At 50.9% G+C, this 22,068-nt stretch overlaps 1 protein-coding gene across 3 annotated transcripts in view; it reads right to left on the bottom strand.

Moving 5' to 3' along the window:
- The window catches only part of PLD1 (phospholipase D1), a 64,948-nt gene extending 44,611 nt beyond the window's left edge, over positions 1–20,337 (bottom strand). For all 3 annotated transcript variants that reach the window (XM_059822950.1, XM_059822952.1, XM_059822951.1), the window contains exons 1-4: positions 20,308–20,337; positions 1,182–1,367; positions 710–837; positions 270–415 (exon numbers count right to left, since the gene is read on the bottom strand). In XM_059822950.1, the coding sequence (XP_059678933.1) occupies positions 270–415; positions 710–837; positions 1,182–1,335 (428 nt within the window). In that variant the 5' untranslated portion in view covers positions 1,336–1,367; positions 20,308–20,337. The remainder of the gene's footprint in view (positions 1–269; positions 416–709; positions 838–1,181; positions 1,368–20,307) is intronic.
- Positions 20,338–22,068: the final 1,731 nt, after the last annotated feature.

Here is a 22,068-nt window from a genome sequence, read left to right as displayed (position 1 = left end):
CAACAATTTCCATTAGTGTAACCGTTCCCCAATTTCAAGGCAAATTCAGCCCACAAGTTGATGACCTGGGACACAACATACTTTCTGAGTCAGCAGGGAGATGCTTGCACCACTTAGGTTATAGCTGCTAAATATGCAGAGATTGAACTAAAGTCTCCTCCTTACAGCAAAGAATTGGCTTTGGCGAAGCCACACCAATATACTATTAAAAGAGAAAAGAAAATCGCGTTTTCCCAAAGCCCGCTGCGTCCGCAGGGCTGCACACTCACCTCCTGGTAGGGATAGGGATGCGCACGAAGGCTTTGTACCTCAGCAGCTCCCTGTGAAACTCCTGGAAGTGCTTGAACTTCCTTTTCACCTGCCACGTGAACTCTCCATGGGTCAGCTCGATGGTGTAAACGTTGGGGCTTGGGACCTGCAGAGGAGAACACCACCACAGGGGATGCAGCTTTGAAATAAGTCATTTTCCTGCAGCTGCTGGTCTAAAAAGCCCTCATTCAATTTTACTTAAGGATCATTCTATCTCACAATTTCTTGTTCTGCTTCATCAGGTTTTATAAACAGAGAGGCAACCTTCTCTCTCAAGCGTTTTCTGAGACACAGGCATCCCTGCTTCCTCAGCCCATCAACAAGCAGGCACAAATTAACCCACAAACAGCATTTTAATACAGTTCTAGGGAAATTAAATTCCATTTCTGGAAATTCTGACCTTCTTTGTGGAAGTAAAGCGTTCAACTTCCAACACACGCACTCGAACAGGACATCCCGTGAGGTACGTCTGCGTGGCCGGCTCTTTGAACCCATGGGTGTGATAGATGGCAGAGAAGGGAATGCACACTGGAAGGATGACAAACCCTGTTAGCTCAACAGCCTTGTAACAATCAACGAGGGCAGGAAAGCCAGCAGATAACTGCGACAGTTTAATATGGGAGCATTTGCACAGCAGCATTAATTCCACTAAAATACACCAGATTTTATTTAAGAGAGCTTAAAGACAAGCTTCCAACAGAAAGGACTTGACTTGAAGAGCTCAACCGCTAAGAGTAATGCCTCCTGCTCCTAAAACAGGGCCAACGGCTGGGCTTGGTAAAACTGCTGAGGTTGTACCCTACCTCTCAACAGGTTAGCAGTTATTAAACCCAGGCGGGATGCGGAGCGAGAACATATGGGCATCAACTCACCGGCGCCTTTTGGGTCATTTAGCACCTCCGAGTCGACCTCCTCCCCCTCGAAGTGGAGCTCCCTCGTGTCCAGGCTCTCGATGATGTTGCTCATGTCTGCAGCGATCTTCTTCAGCGTCGACGTAGCTGCATGGCTTTCGGCATTCAGTGACATCTCAGGGACCGGCGCGCCGGAGCCGCGGGGGGCTGGGGAGGAGGAAGGAGCAGGGCTGTCATCACCCCCTCTGCAACACCGGCACAGCGGGGCTGAGGGAACCCCCGGCAGCGCGTGGCCCTGTCCTCCCTCCAGCCCCTTACCCCCATTCATCCCAACTATCCCCATCCTACACACCCAACGCAAAACGCCCAGCCCTGCAGCTACAGTAAACCGCTGCCCAGAGCAGCGAGAAATCAAAGGTAGCTTCAGGCTGCAAGAGAGTATTTCCCCCAATGCCGGTGACCATAGGGCTCATACGCTCCGGTTGTACTTTGAAATGGAAAAAATGCTTTCCAGCTACAAAAACCTGCAGGGAGTTCATTGTGGCTTAGGAGTACCTTCACATATTGATTTCAAAGGGAAAGCAAGGAAGCCTCTGCATCAACTCACCCGATCATCTCGGCTATCTCTGTAATACCAACAATGCACCAGAAAAAGCACAAACAGTATTAATGCCTGGCCAAATCCTAGACCTAATTCACACGACGCTGCGTTTCCCAGCTTTGGCTGCACAGAGGAAAAGCTCACTCAGAAAATCAGTAGGCGTTTTTGTTAAGTGTTCTTCCTTTGATTGAACTAGCAATACAAAATCCTTGCATTATTAATATTTCCTCTGTTTCTATGCACCTTACACAATCGCCCGTGGTATCTGCGTGTCTCATGCTCTCCCACGGCTCCATCCTCTCAGCAGGCTCAAAAGTCACATCTGCGAGGGCTCCCATCCGCGGAGCAGCACGGGATCAGGGCACCCCGATGTCCACAGAAAGCCTGGGAGCAACACGGGTGGACGCTGCAGCTCGTCCTTGTGCTCACCCCTCCAACAGCCCCCCCAGGGAGCTCGCACCCCTTATACAGCCCCAGGGGCTGCAGGGGACCAGATCACCATCCCTCTGCAAGAGGGACAGCGAGCGCGGGGAAGGCTGTCGCCTGCTTGGTGCCATCAGGCAGTGGCACTTGGAGATGTTTGGGCACTGATGACTACAGCACTTCCCACCTTTATCCCCACCCACCCATGCCAGGAGCCTGCGTCAGGACAAAAGCGGGGAAGGAAGAAGGAAAAAAAAAAAAAAAAACCAGAAAAAAAAAATCAAGATACAAGGCACATCCACTAACACTGACGCAAGCTTTCAGCGCTTGTAAGTATTTGCAAAGCTGCTTCTTCCTCCTCCTCCAGGCTCTGCAACTCGTCGTGGGGCTGTGGACCTGGCTGCTAGTCCCTGCACGCAGCCAAGCTCCAGCTCCTGGGCATCTCCGTGATAAAAAGTCCCTTCAATCTTTGTTGTGCTCTGCAATAAATGTCACAGCTTGACAGCTACGCTGGAAAAATACATATGGGACAAACTGGCAACATTTTACAGAAGCCAATACAAGGATGCCCATTTACACCCGTGGAAGTCCTTACGTTCTGTGAAAGAATGATTTAAGAAAAAAAAAAGAAAAAAAAGAAGTGCAACATTTCTGATGTTAAATTCTGCAAAGAACACTGTGCAATTATTCTTGAGCGAGCTCCATGGAAAGAGCTGGATATGCCGTAATTTGGAAATAATTTAACATTTTAATAATTCATGTGTTTAGCTGCTTTTGAAAGAACACTATTATTGTTTCCTCTTGAAACAAGTACATAATTTTATTACTACAGAAGGCTGACATCATGTAAGCTCAAGAACATGTTAAAATCAGTTGCCTTTAGAAAAACAAAAAAATCCATTTGCACACAGACTTGAATCAAGAAAAACTGGGTCAATCTTTTCTCTATACCAAAGTAAATGCAGAATCAACCACTTCATCCTGGAAAGTGAGGGCTGCGAGGGTGCTGGTGGCTCTGCCACCTTCCACCGGTGGCTGGGAATGCCACCACGGCACAAAAGGCTTTAGGGCCAGACTGGGAGCTCGCTGGACCAGCACGTCACTTCAAGAGATCCGTCTGAATAACTCAAACACAAACCCACGCACGTATACCCCCGGGTACCTCATTCCCCTTCGGCCCGGGGAGGGCAAAAAGGGAACCTGCGTGGACCCTCGCCGATGGAGAGACACTGAAAGGCGGGGCGATCAAGCCACCGATGCTACCCACCGCCCTACCCGGTTTGCACAGCCTCCCTGCAGCGGGAATTCGGCATTAGCGCTGCCCCACACCTCCCTCCCTGTGGCCCTAGGGAAAGCCAGGTCTCCAAGTCGGAAGCTTTACATTTTACCCATTCCAAACAGTATGCTGCAGGGGACTTTGATTACTCAGAGAGCATAAGGTGCATTTTTATTTTCTCCTAGCAGTGAAGTCATTCCACCAGATATAGACTGGCTTCAGATGTTTGATTTTCTCCCTAGAAAGCAGGCATACATAAATAGCATTCCCGGGAGGGAGGCAATGCTATCAAGGCTTTCCCAAATAACCCCGGGGGGTGGTAAGGGGGAGCACAGAGCCCAGAGCTGCCCCACAACGGGCAGCAGCGCTTCCTCACTCTGCACCAACACGTACAATAAAATCCTGCTTTTTTTCCCACTCAGCACTCCACACAAATAATTTTTTTGGCCACCTCTAGCTGAAAATAAAGCAGCATCTTGCTTTGCATTTCTTCTGTCTGTATTCATATTTAGAAACAAAACACAGTTTGTGGATTTTTTTTTTTTAAGTCTGAAAAGATGCTCTTCCTTCATGGAAACTTAGTGCACTTTCCAAAAGAAGAGGTTTGCACAGTCAAAGAGAAGACAAGCCCGAACACACTTTGTACAAGCCATGGCAGCAATTACACTTGAACGAAACCAGCAGACAAATATCACATCGACAGGGCTGGAGGAAGAGCACGCGGACAGGAGCCAACACGGAAAGGATGAGCATCCTCCCTCCTCCTCCCCTCCCCGCCGTGCCAGGTACAGCCGGGATCCTCTTGTCAGATTAATTGACGCAGTTGGTTAATGGATAAACAATTAACCAGTGTATGCAACAATTATTTGCTAAGGACCACAGCAGCGCTGCATAACTCAGGACATTTTTTATTTTTTTTTTTAAAAAGCTAAAGCTGTTTTCACAGCTGGCACAGACAAGTCCTGGGATAAAGCAGAGTTCAAACTCAGTTGGATCCGGGTCAGTCTCAGCGGCAAGATTCCCCCTGTTGAGATTAGAGACAGATTTGGGTTCAAGAGGGAAAACGTGACTTGCCTACGGCCCAGCCAGAAGCCCCACGGACCCGGGGAGCGGCTGAGCCCCCCCGTCACAGCCGGCGGCTGCAGAGCCAAAGGGCACGGGGCAAACCCAGCCACGGGCAGGGAGGGCAGCACGGGGGTCAGCTGGAAAGGAGGGACATACCACATCCCTCTGAAAGCTTCTGCACATTGCTTTATACGGCTGTGCTCGGTAAGAGCTATTTAACCTCTTGGCCAGAGTTTCCATGTGGACACTGTCTGCATTCCCATAGGCAAGCTGAGGAATGCGCCAGGGTTAATCTGCAACAGGCTGGGTACAAACATGTGCCAAGCGCGGTTATCCGTGATTCAGCAGCAAAATAGAAGGGCTGCATCAAGAAGGCCCCGTCTATCCAGTGCCGCTCGCTGCTGGGGCTAATGAGGGACTAGAGAATGGGCTCATAGAACTTGCTGGTATTGTCAGCTTTGGAGGCTGTAATTATGTGAAGGATAGAGAGAGAACTCAAATGATACCAGCAAAACGCAGGAGGGTGGAAATAATAGGATGAAATTTATTAGAAACAAGTGCTACATTTCAGTATTTGGCTGTTGCCATACAGGATAGAAAATAAGCAGCAGTTTGCTAGAGAAAGAAAAATTAAAAAAAAAAAACAAAAAACAAAACCACACCAATAAGACAGACCAGGGTTTCAGTGGGTCAAGAACCAGCAATCCGAACAAAGGCAAAAACTGTGCCAAATGCCCAAGCAGGGCTACCACCCACAAGCCAAAAAGGAAGACAGGGTGTAGAAGATGGGAATCACAGAATCACACAATCACTAAGGTTGGAAAAGACCTGTAAGATCATCAAGTCCAACCATCAACCCAACCCCACCATGCCCATTAAACCATGTCCCACAATGCCATGTCCACACGTTCCTTGAACACCTCCAGGGATGGTGACTCCACCACCTCCCTGGGCAGCCTCTTCCAGTGCTTCACTGCTCTCTCAGGAAAGACATTTTTCCTAATATCCAGCCTGAACCTCCCCGGCACAACTTGAGGCCATTTCCTCTTGTCCTGTCGCTAGTCACTTGGGAGAAGAGACCAACACCCACCTCTCTGCAACCCCCTTTCAGGTAGTTGTAGAGAGCAATGAGGTCTCCCCTCAGCCTCCTCTTCTCCAGGCTGAACAACCCCAGTTCCCTCAGCCGCTCCTCATCAGACTTGTGCTCCAGACCCCTCACCAGCTTCGTCGCCCTTCTCTGGACACGCTCCAGCACCTCAATATCCTTCCTCTAGTGAGGGGCCCAAAACTGAACACAGGATTCGAGGTGCGGCCTCACCAGCACCGAGTACAGGGGCACGATCACCTCCCTACTCCTGCTGACTACACCATTTCTGATACAGGCCAGGATGCTGTTGGCCTTCTTGGCCACCTGGGCACACTGCTGGCTCATCTTCAGCCGGCTGTCAACCAACACCCCCGGGTCCTTTTCCACCAGGCAGCTTTCCAGCCACTTGTCCCCAAGCCTGTAGCGTTGCATGGGGTTGTTGTGACTCAAGTGCAGGACCTGGCACTTGGCCTTGTTGAACCTCATACAATTGGCCTCAGCCCATCGATCCAGCCTGTCCGGATCCCTCTGCAGAGCCTTCCTACCCGCGAGCAGATCAACACTCCCACCCAACTTGGTGTTGTCTGCAAAGAGGGAAGAGTCAGACCTAAAGCACTTGACCCATGAGAACACAGTGTCAGGACTGAGAGAAGGAAGAGGCTTGGACGAAACGTGACAGCAGTCAGCAACTGTGTAGAAGACTTCTGTGAGCAGGACGGACAAGAGATAATTAATTGCTCTGAATTGCAGGTTTAAAGCAGAGGGAGAAAAAACCCTGATGGCAAAGGCATGGGACTGTCCGAGGAGGGGTTTGCAGAGCCCCCAGGGCTGGAGGTCCCTAAGGGCAGGCTGCCCTTACTCACCTGCCCAGGTCTCCCTGGGAGACTCCCCCCAAAGACCCCCAGCACCCAAACCTGCCGCCTGGGTGGCCAGGAGCTGGCGGCGACCCGCATATTAACAGAGGGAAGGCGCTGCTCCGGCTTTATCCGGCTCAAAGTCAGCCTGGGCAAGAGCAGCAAGGAGGAAAAGCCAATGAAAAAAAGTCAGCGGTAAAGGAAAGCTTTGGAAAGAATGAACACACAAGGAAAGAGAGAGATAGTAATAAAATTGAAAAAGGGAAAAAACATACTAAAAAACCCCCACAAACACTGCTGACACCACGTTTGTCTAGCCCAGTTTTCAGATTAATGATTTCGTCTTCCAAGCATGACTTAAGCTCTCTATCTCCCTTTGCCTGGCTGTCCCCGCAGCACACGGGCCCCAAACCTCTTGAACTAGCAAAATATATACAATGGAAAGAGTGACTGCACCAAGAGTCAAGGTTTCAACTACAGGAAAAGTTACACAAAAATAAAAATTAGCTATATATAATCCCTGAACCCTTGTGAATGTATTGCAAACCCCTAGCTCAACCCCGCAACTTGGCAAATAACAAAAATAGATATCGGGCTTGCAATTTCGGTTATGCTTTAACCCCAAGTTATTACTTAGGGGATCATACGAAAATCTCAGCCTTTGCTAAAGAAACAGTGTTTTTCTACTTGTTGCATAGGACAACAAAAGCACGGCTTTAAAGGCATGGAAACTGGAAGGCAGAAAAATGCATATTTTAGTAAATATTCATGAACAGTTCTGCGTTTTGAAGATGTTAAAGTCCTGATGTGAAGATGTACGCAGCTGGTAATAGCACAGACTACCTAAAATTTGGTCAGCCCGAGTTTATTGTCTTGCATGTATCGCGGCAGATCTGCAACAAGCCCAGATAATCACTGCTCCTTAAGGAAGTTACGATGCTGACAAGCACCACGCTATGAAACCAAGAAAGCCTGCATTTGGGAAAGAGGGGAGGAGGGAAAAGAAAAATACATCCAGTAAAAACAAGCATTTCCTGCTAATGCCTCCCAGGATTTGATGCTCTACATCAACTCCCATCCCCACGGCGAGAAACACTATAATCCCTGAAAACTACCCTCGTTCCAGTTCTCATGACATCTCTCCCAGTACAGTGACCTTTTGGCAAGGACTGTGACAAGAGACCTCTGTTCCCATACTTGGTTTTGTCCCCCAGGCAGTGCCGGGGGTGGGACCCACGCGAGCCTCCGTGGCCGCATGGAGCAAAGCGGAATGGGCTCGGGCTAAAACAGGGCAATGAGATGGGGTTATTAAAAAGAAAAAAAAAGAAACAAACAGCAAAACAAACCCCAAACGACTTGAGCCATGAATTTCCTCAGGCTGCTGCCAGGAGCCTGGATGCCATACAGGCACTGAGAGCCCAGAGGAGATGCCAAGGAAATCCTACGCACGATGCCCTCCACAGCTATTTGCCCTGCCTGGTGGTGATGAAGCTTTTCCACGTAAATGTTTCCCCCATTCCTCACATTTTAAACCTAAAATTAGCTTTGGGCCACTCATTCACGGAGAAATACCCTCGGCTGACAAGAGCCCTTTTTGAGGAATTATTTGCATCCCCCAGGAGAAGCCGGGCTTGTCACCGCCCCGGCACATCTTTCTTCCGCAGCCCTTGGCAGGTCTCAGACCTCCACCGAGCAGCCGGGAAATGTCCCCCGGGCTCAGGGTCCCCACCTGTGACAAGGATCCTGCTTTTCCAGCCCAGGAAATCCACATACCCATAAGAAGCAAAAAAGACGTGCACTGATTTTATTTTTCAGCATACCCTCTGCCACTACTTAATCGAAGTCCAAGGGCTCTTGTAGGTAGCATGTTACATTCCCTACATATGAAATTAAAAGACTGGGGGGTTCAAAAATGCTCAGCAGTGATTTAACCCTGTTCTTCAGTTCAGTACAAGGAAGCCATTTAGCCAGATGAGCAAGCGGCCAGTATGGCACACGGAGACGCCTCCTGAAAATCCGCCCCTCTGGATGCTCATACTACAGGGACAGCGCCATAGGATTAGAGTTTATTTTTTAACACACACAAAACAACCCAGAACCAAAGATTGCTCCCATCCTGGAAAGATCTGGAGCTGGGGAAGAACTGAAATATGACTCCAAATCAAACAACATCATGTTCAGACATGGTCCTGACCTAAATTTCTTATCTTTGACCCAGTCCTGATAAAACCAAAATATTTTAAAACACTCTTTCCAAAACAATTATTCTCACAGAGTTCCTACATTGAATACCAATACCTCTAAAAGCAGGAACCAATTAGCGCTTCCCACTTTAACGACTGCAGCACAGTTCCCTGGTTCTGCTTTATTGATTTCCATAGTCCCTTCGGCGTCAGGCTTATGGCCAAGCCACCAGCCTGCCCGGAGGAAAAGCTCAGTCACAGGCATCCGCACAGCCAGGTTGCAGTAGGGGACGAGATGCTTCAAGACTGGGATTGCCTGGAAATAACAGGTCGATCTATGGAAGTCCCTGCCGGGCTATCTGTACCGGGGCAGAGCCTGCCCTGGTACTGGGTCCTGCAGCATCCATCCCACCACGTTCGTGCTAGAGCAAAGGCAACAGAAAGAACAGGCAGGTCAAGGGAAACGATGAGGTAAGGCACCGGTCATCACAGCGGGCAGCGCTGTCATTACGTGGTGACTAACCCACTGCCCTAGTCAGAAAACCCCTCTGTGCTGCATTTTCCCCCACACCCAGGACCAGCCTAAGCGTCAGGCCCTTCCCAAGGACTCATTTTATTTGCTTTACAGAACAGTGACTTGAAAGGAAAAACATAAACATCCACAGATGAGCGCTGGCTGCTGATCTCACTCCGATGTGCTGGTTGCTCCGGCTCCCCCCTGCCCGGCAGCACACCCCGACCACAGCCCCCGCTCCCCGGGCTGCCACGGGAAGCACAGCCTCCCCGGGGAAGCCGATCATTAAGTATTTATCGATGATTAATGCCAGCCCTTCATGTACATATCCATCACCATGTTTTGGATTCCTCAGGCACAGATGAGTGTTTAAGTACAGCGCTCACCCCTCGTACCGTGCATCCTCCGGGGAGCTGTGCTCAACCCCCGGGTCACCGTGAACCCTCCGCTCTCTAATGTGGTCACGGCACACGCCCCGCACCCCTAAACCCAGGGGCACAGCACATAACACCCTTGAAAGCCAGGACAGGGGATGCCCAGAGCCTCCAGCACCGTCTTATCGACTCCCAGAGACCTGCTAGCGCTGTAGCTGCAGAGGGCAAAGGGAATTGGTTGACAGCACCTCGGATATCGGCACCACCTCGGAATCCCCAAACTCCGCAACAGAGGTTGGCAAAGGGAGTCCTGAGTGGAGGGAACAGAGGGGCTGGAAAAAGTACCTGCTTCGAATAGCACAAACAGTAGGAAGGCCAAAGGATGCAGCACTTCAGCGTGCTGGCAGACACACGGAGCTCGGCTGTAAAAGCTTAATATAAAATCCTAAACCCGAGAAGCTTGCCAGGGCAACAGCATAACGCAAAGGACTCTTGGAATAACCATCTCCACAACAATCAGATGTGACAAGGACTGCCACAGTGCCCGCGGGATGGTAACCATTGCTGCCGCTCTTACATATACTTGAACATGTCATAAATACAGGGCATATTTTCATGATCTAAATGTATAGATATCTATGTGGCTGATGTCCTGTACATCACTCAACACTATTCTGTTATCTCCCGGTGCCACGTCTGCTCCAGCGACCGCCACCTGCCAAGCCACATTTCCACAGGGAATTTCAGTGGCTGGGAGCCGAGCGGGCGCGCTGGATGGCAGCCCGGCACCTCCATCCCACGGAGGGGTCGGGCGACAGCTGATATATGCAAACACTTACAGAACTTCACATAACTCTGGCCAGCCAAACTAAACCCGGGGAAAGCACTGCCGCCTGCACTTGGGAAGGGATTTGGGCAACTAAAACCGGATCCCTCAGCCGCCGCTCCCCAGCCCTGCTCCCTGCACTGGCACTCGCTCCCGGCTGCTGCTGCTGCTCTACATCAAGGCAGAGAGCGCAGGTATGTGTCAGGAGGTCACCGTCCCCGCTCCAGCTGCAACCCTGCTGCTTATTGCCAAGTTTCCATTAAGTGGGAACATGATTTTTCTTTTCTCCTCCTGCTGTTAAAAACCACACATGAAAGCACATGAAGGTGATAGCTTTTTGTTGACCCTTTACGTGACTTGCTCAAAGAAATGAGAAATTTCCGTGGGTATCACAGCAACAAGGAGTAGCAGATTGAGACCATGCATTTTTAATAATAGTTTATTGCTTTAATAAAATGCCATTTCTGTTGTCTTTTTTTTTTTTTAGTTTTAATTGAATTCCTCAAATAATTTTCATTGGAAAAAACCAGTTGGCATGAGCAGAAGGCCACGGTGGAGCAGGAAGGTAGCACCACAGTGCAGGACTCTGCGTGCTCCTGTGCAAGCAGCAGCCAAATCCAGCTCCCTCCCCTGCCTGGGGGTTCAAGGCACAAGCTCATCTCCCAGGGTGGCTTCCCTGGGACAACACCAGCTTCCAGGACAACCACTGCAGGGTGACCACCACCTAGGTTTTGTTGCTGCTTTTGTCCCTCTGAAAGAAAGCCCCCAAGTGCAGGGTGCATGGCGGGGACCCGCATGCAGTACCGACGGCTGCTGCACGTCCACCCACCCGGGCAGCCCCCGGGTCCGCGCAGGCGACTGCAAGGTGCCGTCCCATGCTGATGCTTCCCGGTGGCATGAACCAACCCCGCCACCGCGCACGCTGAACATTAACCTTTGCCAAGCTGTTTGCTTACTGCGCGCGCAGCGTATCAGGGATGTACTTTGGTAAACCTAAAGCACGGGTTGAACGTCAGGTTCGTGGGAGCGGGAGGAGCTGGGGCACCTTGGGGACTCCACACACCTCCAGCCATCCCAGCAAGAGTGTGTCACAGCTCCTCTCTCTGCTCCTCAGCCAGCACCCCACTGCCTCCCCATCCCAAATGGGACCCTGCACCACCCCGAGACCACCGTCACCCACTGTCCCTGCCCAGAATAGGGACAAGCTGGAGCCACTGGTGCCAAGCCCCATGACATGGTGCAGCCACTTGCATTGCCCCAAAACGCTCCCGTACCCCTGCCTGCAAACCTGGATTTAGCACCTTTCCAAATGGAAGTTCCCTAATGACTTTTTTTTTTTTAAGCAACGCTTTTAAAGACATTTCATGCATTCTGGCTAATAAACTCCACAAGAATTTGATGTCTCCACCCTCAGCCGACTTCCATTCTTTAGCCTGCCCCTAAAGCTACAGCGCTCAATGGTCTCGGCTCCCACCATCGAGCCGGGACATCCAGCACCACACGCCCATCGTGCCAGCAGCAACACGTGCCAGAGGAGATGACAGGCGGGCACACGCCTGCTACTGTTCTGCATTTCCAAAAGCAGCTGCTTATCCTCAGCCACGGCCAACAGCAAGCACTGACACGGGCAAACATCAGCCCTCACCCTCCCTTTCACACCCAGGAGTCCCCTAGCAGTTCATGAACAGCTTCATCTATGCATCTAGGATAATATTAAGGCCTCCCAAGAACTGCATTTTCCTTCTCTCTGGCCAGCTAAAACAAATATTTGAGAACATCTAGTTTACAAGAAGAAAACAGTTGGCTTGAGGAAGTCCCATAGGTAGTTGTAAGAGAAGCTGTGAGCCGAGCTCAGAGGGAAAAGGTGGCGTTGGCCCCAAGATGTTATGGAGGGCTTTGGGGGCTTCGCGAATCAGCTTCTCCCAAGGAGACCCTCCATGGGATCTCCGTATGACCCTCCATGGGATCTCCGTATGACAGAATCCCTATTTTTGGAAAAGACCTGTAAGATCATCAAGTCCAACCACCACCCCAACCCCACCATGCCCACTAAACCATGTCCCACAGTGCCACGTCCACACGGTCCTCGAACACCTCCAGGGATGGTGACTCCACCACCTCCCTGGGCAGCTATGGGATTGTAACAGCACTGAGGACACAGGGTACTCGAGTTACTGGAAAGTTAGTTTTCTATACCTTGAAGAGTTCGATTCATTAGCAGAATTAACGATGAGCAAATAATTACAGAAGTTCAGTTCCGATTTCACGAGTAACTCTGGAACGCTGGCTGAGGTTTCAGATTGGTACCTGCTGAACTAAGATCAAACCCAGGAAAAGTCAATGCAAAAATGCTCATTATAAAGAAGTAACTGGGAGAAACAGAATAGCTCTCCTGTGTTTCTTGCTTAAATACAACTAAACACCTGCCAATTTATGCAAAATAGCTCATTTACACATATTGACAATACTGACAGCTTCCTTAGAACAAAATAGGTGCCTCAAATACATTTTTTTTTCCTTCCTTTCCCAGAGGGAAATGCCTCCATCAAGCCAGTACAGAGGTGTGCTGATGGCAGGCAGTGAAAGATGATGTTTGTGTCTGAACTCAAATCGAGCCTCAGCTGCCTCCTCGCTCCTCTCCCCTACCCACGTTCCCACACCTCCAGCACCTTACAAGCAACATGGGTGTCTGGACGAGCCAAAGACACCCTGCAGCTCTTTCTCATTTTGTGAAAACTCCTGTATAGTATTTTCCTACACATTCCTAGAGGAAATCAGAGCATGAAGGTTACGACTTACAAGCGTAACCCTCCAGACCTCAGCGCGAGATGGGCAGCCGCACACGATGAGACAAAAATTAAATATTATTTTTCCCTCAACTGCCACGACCTTCTGGAGCAGCGCAGCTCAGAAAGGTGTCTGCGGACAGTTTTCTACGCGCAGAAAAAAAGCTGTTCAGCAGAAAGAAAAGCGATAGGTTTGGGAGAGAAAAAAACCTGAACAGACTCATACAGCAGTTCCCATCTCGCCAGTTCTTTCTCCCAGTCAACAAAATGGCTCGTTTGTCATAACTGCTGCCAAAACTCAGAGGGATCAGGTCTAACCGCAGAAGTTTAAAATCCACCGTGAGTCATCTACTATTCTTTCTTGTAAGACTTAACGCTGGGTGGGACCCTTGCAAAAAAAAAAAAAAAACCAACCTAAACGATTTGCAGGAAACCTGTCATGGAAAAATACACTTCAGAACATCTCATGGGGACTATGTAAATAGGCATTTAGAAAAAGAGGAATGAGACACCAAAGCATTTCTTTCCGAAAAGACTGTATGATGCACTGCCTGCTGTTCAAACTGTTTCAGCAGCCCTTTAGCTGTGACAGAGAGAGAACAGCTGATCTTCCTGGGGGACCCCAGCACCCACGGGTGCTTCTCACCACACCCAAGAAAACACTAAACAAGGCAGATTTGCATTCTTCACGCAAAAAAGCCAACTGCATCATGTAATTGCATTTTACTTGAATTAAGAGAAAATGCATGCCCAAAACATCCACTTATTTTACCTCTTGCGCGTCACATTCAAAGTTTGCTGAGAAACTTTTTTTTTTTAAAATAATAAGAAAAAAGCAGTGAGGTTGCCTTTAGCCAGCTAGCAGGGCACAGTTACAATGTACTGCCATGGCCACAACACCCCAGGTCACCCAAAGGGTTGGAAACATGCAATGAATTACTCTTGTTGGTTTATTTTTACCCCGGGGATCCCTGGAGGCTGCAAGCAGGAGTCAGCCCAGCTGATGCTGGCTGCGAGGTGCGTCTGATCCGAGAGCCACGCAGTTAGCGGTGTGTGTTGATGAGAGGGCTGCGTTCTGGGAGGGGAAATAAAGACCCGGGGGGAAGAGCAGGGGATGAGGATTTCCAATTAAAATAAAAAATCCTCCTAAAAGTCCAGCTGGTAAAACAGGTGAAGTTTCTGGGAAGCGGCTCGGTGAGGCATCAGCGCCGACGGCACGGAGGAGCTCCGGGGCACGCCACCGGTGGGACCCTGATGGGAGAAGAGCCGAGAAGCAAGTTCCCACACGACTAGATAACCAGAAACACCAACTGGCTGTGAATCACCCGCTTGCAGAGGCTTGGACAGAGGCCATCAGAGCGCTGCTCTGTGGGACATTGTCTGCCCAGTATGCCTTTTGTCTCTGCGCACTGGGACGCTCGTCCCGGAGAAGAGCGGTCCCTCTGTGCCTGGACCACCTTCCAGCTGGGGAGCAGCACCGGGATCCCCCCCGCGCCCGCCGCCGGCCCTGGGGGAGCCCTGGAAAGCACCGGGCGTTTATCAGCGGGTTTGTCTTATTTCACTCAAAAAAACGTGCCCTACACAGGAGGGCTCGTTGCACTGCCAGAAATAAAAGTCTAAGACAGGAATCAGCCCTACTTACAGCTAGACCTGGAAAAATGTAATCAAGGAAATGAAAATTTCATTCTTCTTCCACCAACAGCGGTGTAAGCCAGAGAAATATTCTGAATAGTTGCTGCTGTCAGTATGGTGCAAACAGGTCTCCCCACCCAGGGTAAAAGGCTCTTTCTGTTGAGTAAACCTGCAAATCGTGATGAGGTTTTTCATCCTCAGCTCTGCTCCCCCTCTCTCAGGGGCTTTCCATACCCTGTCCCAGCTTGCCCAGGGCGGGCGGCGGAGGGATGCTCTTTCTCTTCTGCAAAATGCCCACCCCATCACCATTCATGATGCCTTTTTACTACAGCCTTTCTCCCTAGAGAGTCAGCTCCTTAAGGCAGGGGACCACTTCTTAGTTTATCTGTGCCTTCTCTGCCAGAAAAAAAGGGGATAGAGGAGGAAGGGACAATATCACTACACTAATATAACTAATGCAAACTGACCAATTTGCTGTCAAATCCTGCTAGAGGTGTAGCACAATTTTATTTGCTGGAGCTCAACACAGCCAGCACTGCATCCCCAGAGTGCAGAGGGGAAGTTTTAAGGGAAAATGGCTGCAGAAACACGATCAACCGAGGAGCATGGAGGTGTGAACGCTGCACACGGCCGACACCAGCTTCGGTGCCAACACGGAACAGACAAGCGGACACGTGCCAAGGAGACACTGCTGGGCTCATTCCCATCCAGCCCCACTCTCAGACATATTTTCTTGGCAACAAAGCAAGCGCATTAGCCTGATAAGATCGCTATCTTGAGGTGATTATCTCGATATTAAAACCTTGCAATCCCTTTTCGGCAATAAACCCTGACCACATGCTGCGTTGTCACCCGGCATGCCACGCTCCCTGCCAGAGCAGCAGCGGGTCCTTCTGGTAGTAGCTCCATTCCCCTCCCTGACCCCTTTTTAGCAAGTTTTCCCTCACCGGTGTCCATATAGACTCTTGCAAGCCGGAGCTGTTTTTAAATCACAATTTTTTATTCCCAGAAGCAAAACTCGCCTCCCTGCCAGGGCGCGTGGCTTCTTCTCCTTCCCTGGCAGCACGTGCCGGGGGGATGCCTGGCGCCATCCCAGCTCCTTTTGGGGTCCCGGCTCTCCAGCGTGGGAGCAGCAGCCACCAGACAGCTTCTCCCCGCCACCCCACGCCAGCAGATGGGTGCCTGGGGGACGTGGCACCCCAGCGCAGGCGAGTTGACAGACACGAGCCCCGCTCCTGCTTTGTTACATAAACCCCCAGGTTTTGGTGTTTATCTGCTTTAAGGATCTAGAAAGCACTAAATGCCACCGCAACGAGTGGGCACGAGGAGCGAGGGATGTGCGAAGCGCTCGGGGCAGTGGCGATGGCACCCGATGCTGACCCCAGCAATTAGCTACCTCCCACTATTATTGCATGGAAACAGAAAAAGCGCTGAATCCTTAAGACATTATATATAAAATTCACGACCGGCAAATCCATGCGTTTCCCTCCCGTTTGCTCCCCCCAGGCACAGGAGCCAGGGTAAGGGTGCGTGTCCCCTGCCCCAAGGACCACAGCTGCCTCCTGGCACCCTGGACACCAAGCAGGGGGAGAAGCAGCATGGCAAATATTTCAGAAAGAAAAGTTGGCAAGCAGAGCTTTTCCCCCCCCAATCCCTCCACCCCTCTCTGCTTCCCAGGGTGTCTGCATATGTGGAACTGGTATGTACATCCAGCAGATGCTCACGAGTCCATGAAAATGAGTGGCAGGACAGGGGCACCTGGCTAAGTATCTGTTAAAAAATTATTTTTTCATATATATAAAATAATTTAATAATATAATATATACGTATTGCCATCCTGCAGCTCAGCAGGGCCAAGGTCTGGCCCCGCATAGCCAGCTGCAAAGAAGCCAGGCTGCGTGCCAGCTACTCACACATCCCACATCTCAGAGTGCAGAAAGAGTATGGCAAGCAGCACCTGAATAAGGACAGAAAAACCCCTTCTTTTTGGCAAAAATAAAGGCTGGCCAAGGTTTTGTGAAGGGAAAGAAAAAAGAACCCAACCGCAGCTTCCGTCAGACACAGGCCATGACCGAATCGCTCTCCGTCCCTGCAGGAGAGTTTCCAGAGTACAGGGCCTGCGAGAGCAAGTTAAAAACCACGTCACCAACTGCCAGCCAGACAACAGGAGGAAAAGGCGAGCAGTGTTGGCTCTCACCCTCCTCAGCCTCAGCTAAAACCAGGTGCTTACTGACATTAGATACTCCAGCAACGCAACACCCAGAAAAAAAAAAATCAAATTGCTTCCTCAGCTCTATTATACACAGATTCAGAGCCACTGTACAATGCCCGTTCCCACCTAAACTTCTTTATTATTTTTTTTTTAAATGACTTGCTATAAAATAGCCGTTTCAATGCAAAATCAAGGAAGCACCTGTTTGCAACAAAGGCAATAGGAGAAAGGAGCTTCTCATAACAGAGCCTGACGGCTTGCTGCAGTACTCCGGGGCTTCAGTCATTTCAGAGACCGAGTTTCTCCTTTGGTATGTTCATTAGGCAGAGACAGAGAAGATCAAGTTAGAAGCCTGTATGAACATTAATAACTGATATCTTCTTTATGATTTCATTTCAAAGGAATAAAATTTGTGGCAACACTGGCAGTGAGTACATTCCCCTGACGTTTCTCTCCCTGAAGATTTTTGCTGACCTGCTTTAAATCAATTACCAGAGAAGGAATATCTGTGAAAACCCAAGTTCAGTTCATAACTAACCAATAGCGGAGGCACAACTGCACTTCTTTGCATGGTTTATTAAGGAAGAGATTTCTCAAATCACTGCTCAAAAGCAGACCCACTGTAAACACGGGATCTTTCCTTTACTGCAGACACACCTGCAGTCTAAAGAACACTTCATAAATTACGGTGGATAACAATGTCAAGTTGACACAAGCCTTTACACTTTGCTACTATTAAGAAAAGTAGTAAAAATTTCTAGGTGAGGCATGGGACTTCAGCCTGCTTCATGAAAGAATGAATTCTCCAGCAAAGGTTACCTACCTAGCGCTTACAATTTTCTTTATATGTAAAACAATATCTTCAGCAGTCTAAAGAAGCGGCAATTCTGCCCCCAGCAAACTCTTCCTCAGCCACAAGAGCTCAGGAGACACCTGCACGCAACAGCATTGTTTGTGGCAGGAGTTCAAGCGTCTCAAAGTAAAAAAAGCATCGTGGCCCCCAGGAAAAGTCACTTAATAAAGTCTTTTCCAGTAAGGCCAGAGCCTCAACACTAATTTTCAATAATCCTGAAAAGGAGGATGTTATATACCTGGACAAAATAAAATGTGCAAATGGGTATTCAAGTGAGACCCTTCGATCTTCTCTAAGTAGGAAAGTCAAATCTTGGCAAAAAAAATTAAACAGATGTCCCTCTCAGTAAACTTTCATTTATTCGGCTGAACCACAGCCTACAGGAATCTCTGTAAATTTTAGTAGGTCTTCTCAGAGGCATCTGGGTTTTTCCCCAGCCTGGTTTGATAAACCTCGACTCTCTCCCCCAGGAAGCTCTGACGGACCGTGGGGCTGGCCCCCTCGCAGGAGGGGAGGGCAGCGCGGGGCTCAGCCCCCCCAGCCAGATAAACCCTGCATGAAGACGGGCGATGGGGACGCCGCGGCGATGCGCGCACCGCAGGTCTCCTATGTGTTGCACCCCCAGCTCCGGGGAAGGCCAGACACACCTTCCCGCTGCAAAAAACCTGATTTTACAGGTTTGGTGATATCTCACAGCAAAAGGAGGGGAGGAAGGGCCCCTTGCAGCCGCAGGCGAGCGCAGGGCAGTTGCACAAGAGGGGGCTGGCAGCTGCCATCCCACATCAGTGCTCAGCACCCATCCCCTGAGCAGGGATCAGGGATCCCAGCACCCTTGGGCAGCACTCAGCATCACACGGTAGCACTTACCCTGAAGGAAGGGGCTTTCTGGCTACTCACGGTAAATACAGTACAGACTGATGACAAGCTGAAAAGGAAGGGTAGCCCAGGGCTCGAAGGCTTAAACTTGGTGCTTCCCAACTTCTGGCAAAGCTGGGCAGGTTTTGGCTGTGAGACCCAAGCCACAGAGCTAACACTCCTGTGAGTATCATGAGAAGAGGCGGTCAGAAATTAAAAGTTCCCCTGTTACCTGCGAGCCTCTGGCATGAGCTCACGCTGTCAAATGCCAGAGACGGCACAGGAAGGAAAACATGAATTCTTGAGCGATTAAAGACACTCAAAACAGAGTTCCCACCCCCCCGAGCTGCAAACACAGGCAGCTACGAAACACAACGCCGCACGCAAAGGGAGAGCATTTGTCCCAGCAGCCACGGACGCACCAGCCTCGCCGTGACATCCCATTACTTACGATCCTCAACCGGACGTCAAAGCAGTGGAGCTTCATTTTACCCAATTACCCCATCAGTGTCTGTCCCCCGAACAGCCACATAACTCTACTGACTTCAGAGGCATCGTGCAGATTTACTTAAAGGAGGGATTTGGAGACCGCGTAGACCTGGACACATAATACGTATTGTCCTGCTGCGTACAGACGGCGCGCGTCAGCCCTGACCGCGCAGGCAAAACACTCCCAAAGTCAACGGAGCTGCAGCGGCTTGAATCACTGCCCAGGCCAGATCCGAGGCATTTGGGGGCTTAAGATTTCTAAGGGGCAGCCTCCTATACCAAGAAAGAACATCACGCCAAATAAAGAAAAATAGCAACAGGCAGGAAAGGCTTTCACTGCAAGAAACCGAGCGGGCAGAAGGGGTTGTGTCAGCCAGCTGCCAGCCTGTTGGGAAACTCTCAGGTTTTTCCCCACGACCCGAAACGGCGACTGCTAGAAGGGAGGGGGCAGCGACGCCGTTCCCCAGCTGTGGAGAGGCACCAGCCAAATTCACCTCGCCAACACCGCACTTGGCAGCAAGGGTAAAGCCACCATCTCCCAATTCCCGGCTCCAGAGCCCCCACGGCTGACCCCAGCCCGGCACAGGGCTCACCGGCCTCGCTGGGTCCAACCCCCCCATTTCAAACCCAAGCCCCCCCCCCATTTCAAACCCAAGCCCCCCCCCCATTTCAAACCCAAGCCCAAACCCCCCCCATTTCAAACCCAAGCCCAAGCCCCCCCCCCATTTCAAACCCAAACCCAAGCCCCCCCCCATTTCAAACCCAAACCCAAGCCCCCCCCCCATTTCAAACCCAAACCCAAGCCCCCCCCCATTTCAAAGCATGGAAGACCAGCAAAGCCACCCCAAGCACGTCCTGCGGGGCTGATAAACACCTCCCACCGGCGAAGTTCGCCGCCCGGCCTCAGCGAGGAGCCCAAGCGGGGAATTCCCTTGAAAATAAGCGTCCCGTGCTGAAGTAACCGCCTCCCCCCCCGCCCCGGACCGTCCCCAAACCAGGCGCCCAGCCCCGCGCCCCCTCCCCGCGGCGCCCCGGGGAGCGCCTCGGGCTCCCCCCGCCCGCCGGCGGCCACCGAACCGCGCCGCAACCAGCCGGCGGCGGGTCCCTCTCTACCAACCTCCTGCCCCCGCGGGAGCGGGTGCCTCATGCTGCGGTCGCAAGCCCGGCAAGGCGTTCTCCCGAGGAAGCGGCGGCCCCGCAGCCCGAGGAGCCGCCCCGCGCCCCGGCACCGCCCGCCCGGCGCCTGGGTGGGAGCATCCAGGCGGGCTCCCCGAAGGCGAAAGGAAGCGCGACCCAGCCCACGGGGCGCTCCAGCCTATGAGCACCGGCTGATGAAGGGAAACCACTCCCCGCGCGCGAAGGAGAAGAGTGGGATAGCGGCAGGAAGGGTGGGGGAAGAGGGCAGGGTGGTGGCAGGGGTGCTGCCCCCTTCTTAGGGTGGGCGCGTCTTCCTCGAGAGAAAAAAAAATAACCGCCAAGAAATGATGCGCTAACGGTGAGGAGACAGTCTGCTTCTCCACCGCAGCTCCACAGCCCTGCGAGTGCAGGGGCTGGAGGGGATGCGCTGCGCTCCCAGGCCCCCGCAGCCTGCCCCGGCAGCACCCTCCTCGCACCCTCCTCGCACCCTCCTCGCACCCTCCTCGCACCCTCCTCGCAGAAGCCCGCTTACTGCAGCGGGGAGAAGGCAGTTTTCCCCTGCCGCCGCCAAGGAGTTACATTTGGCAAGGGGAACAAATGAAAAAAGCCCGTGCAAATTAACAATGAATTAAGTACACGTGCAATGTTATTTTTAGCACAAGACAACCTAATCATTATGGTCACGTATTATTTGTATCTGAGCAGGACTCATCTGCGGTTTTCATCTTACTTCCCATACACCCTTTTTAATATGCAAAGAAGCAGATTTTTTAGCAAGAGAGAAAATTTTTGTGCTTACAGAAGCGTTGAACCGACAAGCGGAGAAGCAAAAATCGTCCATACGTTAAACAGCTATAACACAGTCTTGCATACTGGCACGCTGGTAAAATGCCTGAAGGCTGTCTGCAGTACTCCGGCTTCCACCGCCGCAGCTGTACAGGGGACAGTTGGTGACTTTTTCCAGGGAATTCAGCATTCCCGCTTCGGCCTCTACAGCAAGATTTCGATACGGGCGTTACAATATTTTTCTTCCTTAAAGGATTTTTTTGTTTGTTTTTAAAAGGTGAGGAACTGAACCGTGGTCCTCAAATCTACATGAGATCAGCAAGCCAACTGTGGTTGCTGCTAATGCAGGGACAGACTCTACCCCTGTTCTGGCAGTGCAATCAGAAGCATCTCCACGTTCTCCACCAGAGCATCAGAAGCGTCTCCACATTCTCCACCAGAGACCATGGTTGGTTCACACCTGCACATCGGGCACACCCGCAGCACATCGGCTCAGCTCGTTTGCACCGGCTTTACTATGACGTGGCTTACCAAAAGCTTACTAAAACCAGCGCGAGTGATGTGCTTCATATTTAAAAATCAGACTGAGGAATCTAAGGTGGGTTCCCAACAGTATTGCAACACGGCTTCTCTCAGCTCACGGTGTTGAGCTCAAACACTGCTACACTCAGCACCTATGGAGAGCTGTGAGTCAGGGTGGCTCACCAGTGCTGCCTGTATTGAGCAAGGAAAAAGACGGCACAGACATTTCTAACACTCAGTGTCATGAGAGAACAAAGCAACAGAGAAAATCAGGGTGGAATTCTGCAGCAAAGAATAGGGGCAATGGGAAATAAGAAAAGTCACCCTATTATCCCTGGCATCACCTTTCACCCCAAAGAGCAGGCAAAGCCATGCTCGAGAAGGACACGTTACCCCACGCTGCAGAGAGGTTTCATGCTAATGCCAACATATG

This window comes from Gavia stellata, chromosome 11 (assembly GCF_030936135.1).
Source record: "Gavia stellata isolate bGavSte3 chromosome 11, bGavSte3.hap2, whole genome shotgun sequence".
In the NCBI taxonomy this organism is placed as follows: Eukaryota; Metazoa; Chordata; class Aves; order Gaviiformes; family Gaviidae; genus Gavia; species Gavia stellata.
Note: the sequence above shows the minus strand (reverse complement) of the source record. Positions and strands in the feature narration are given on the sequence as shown.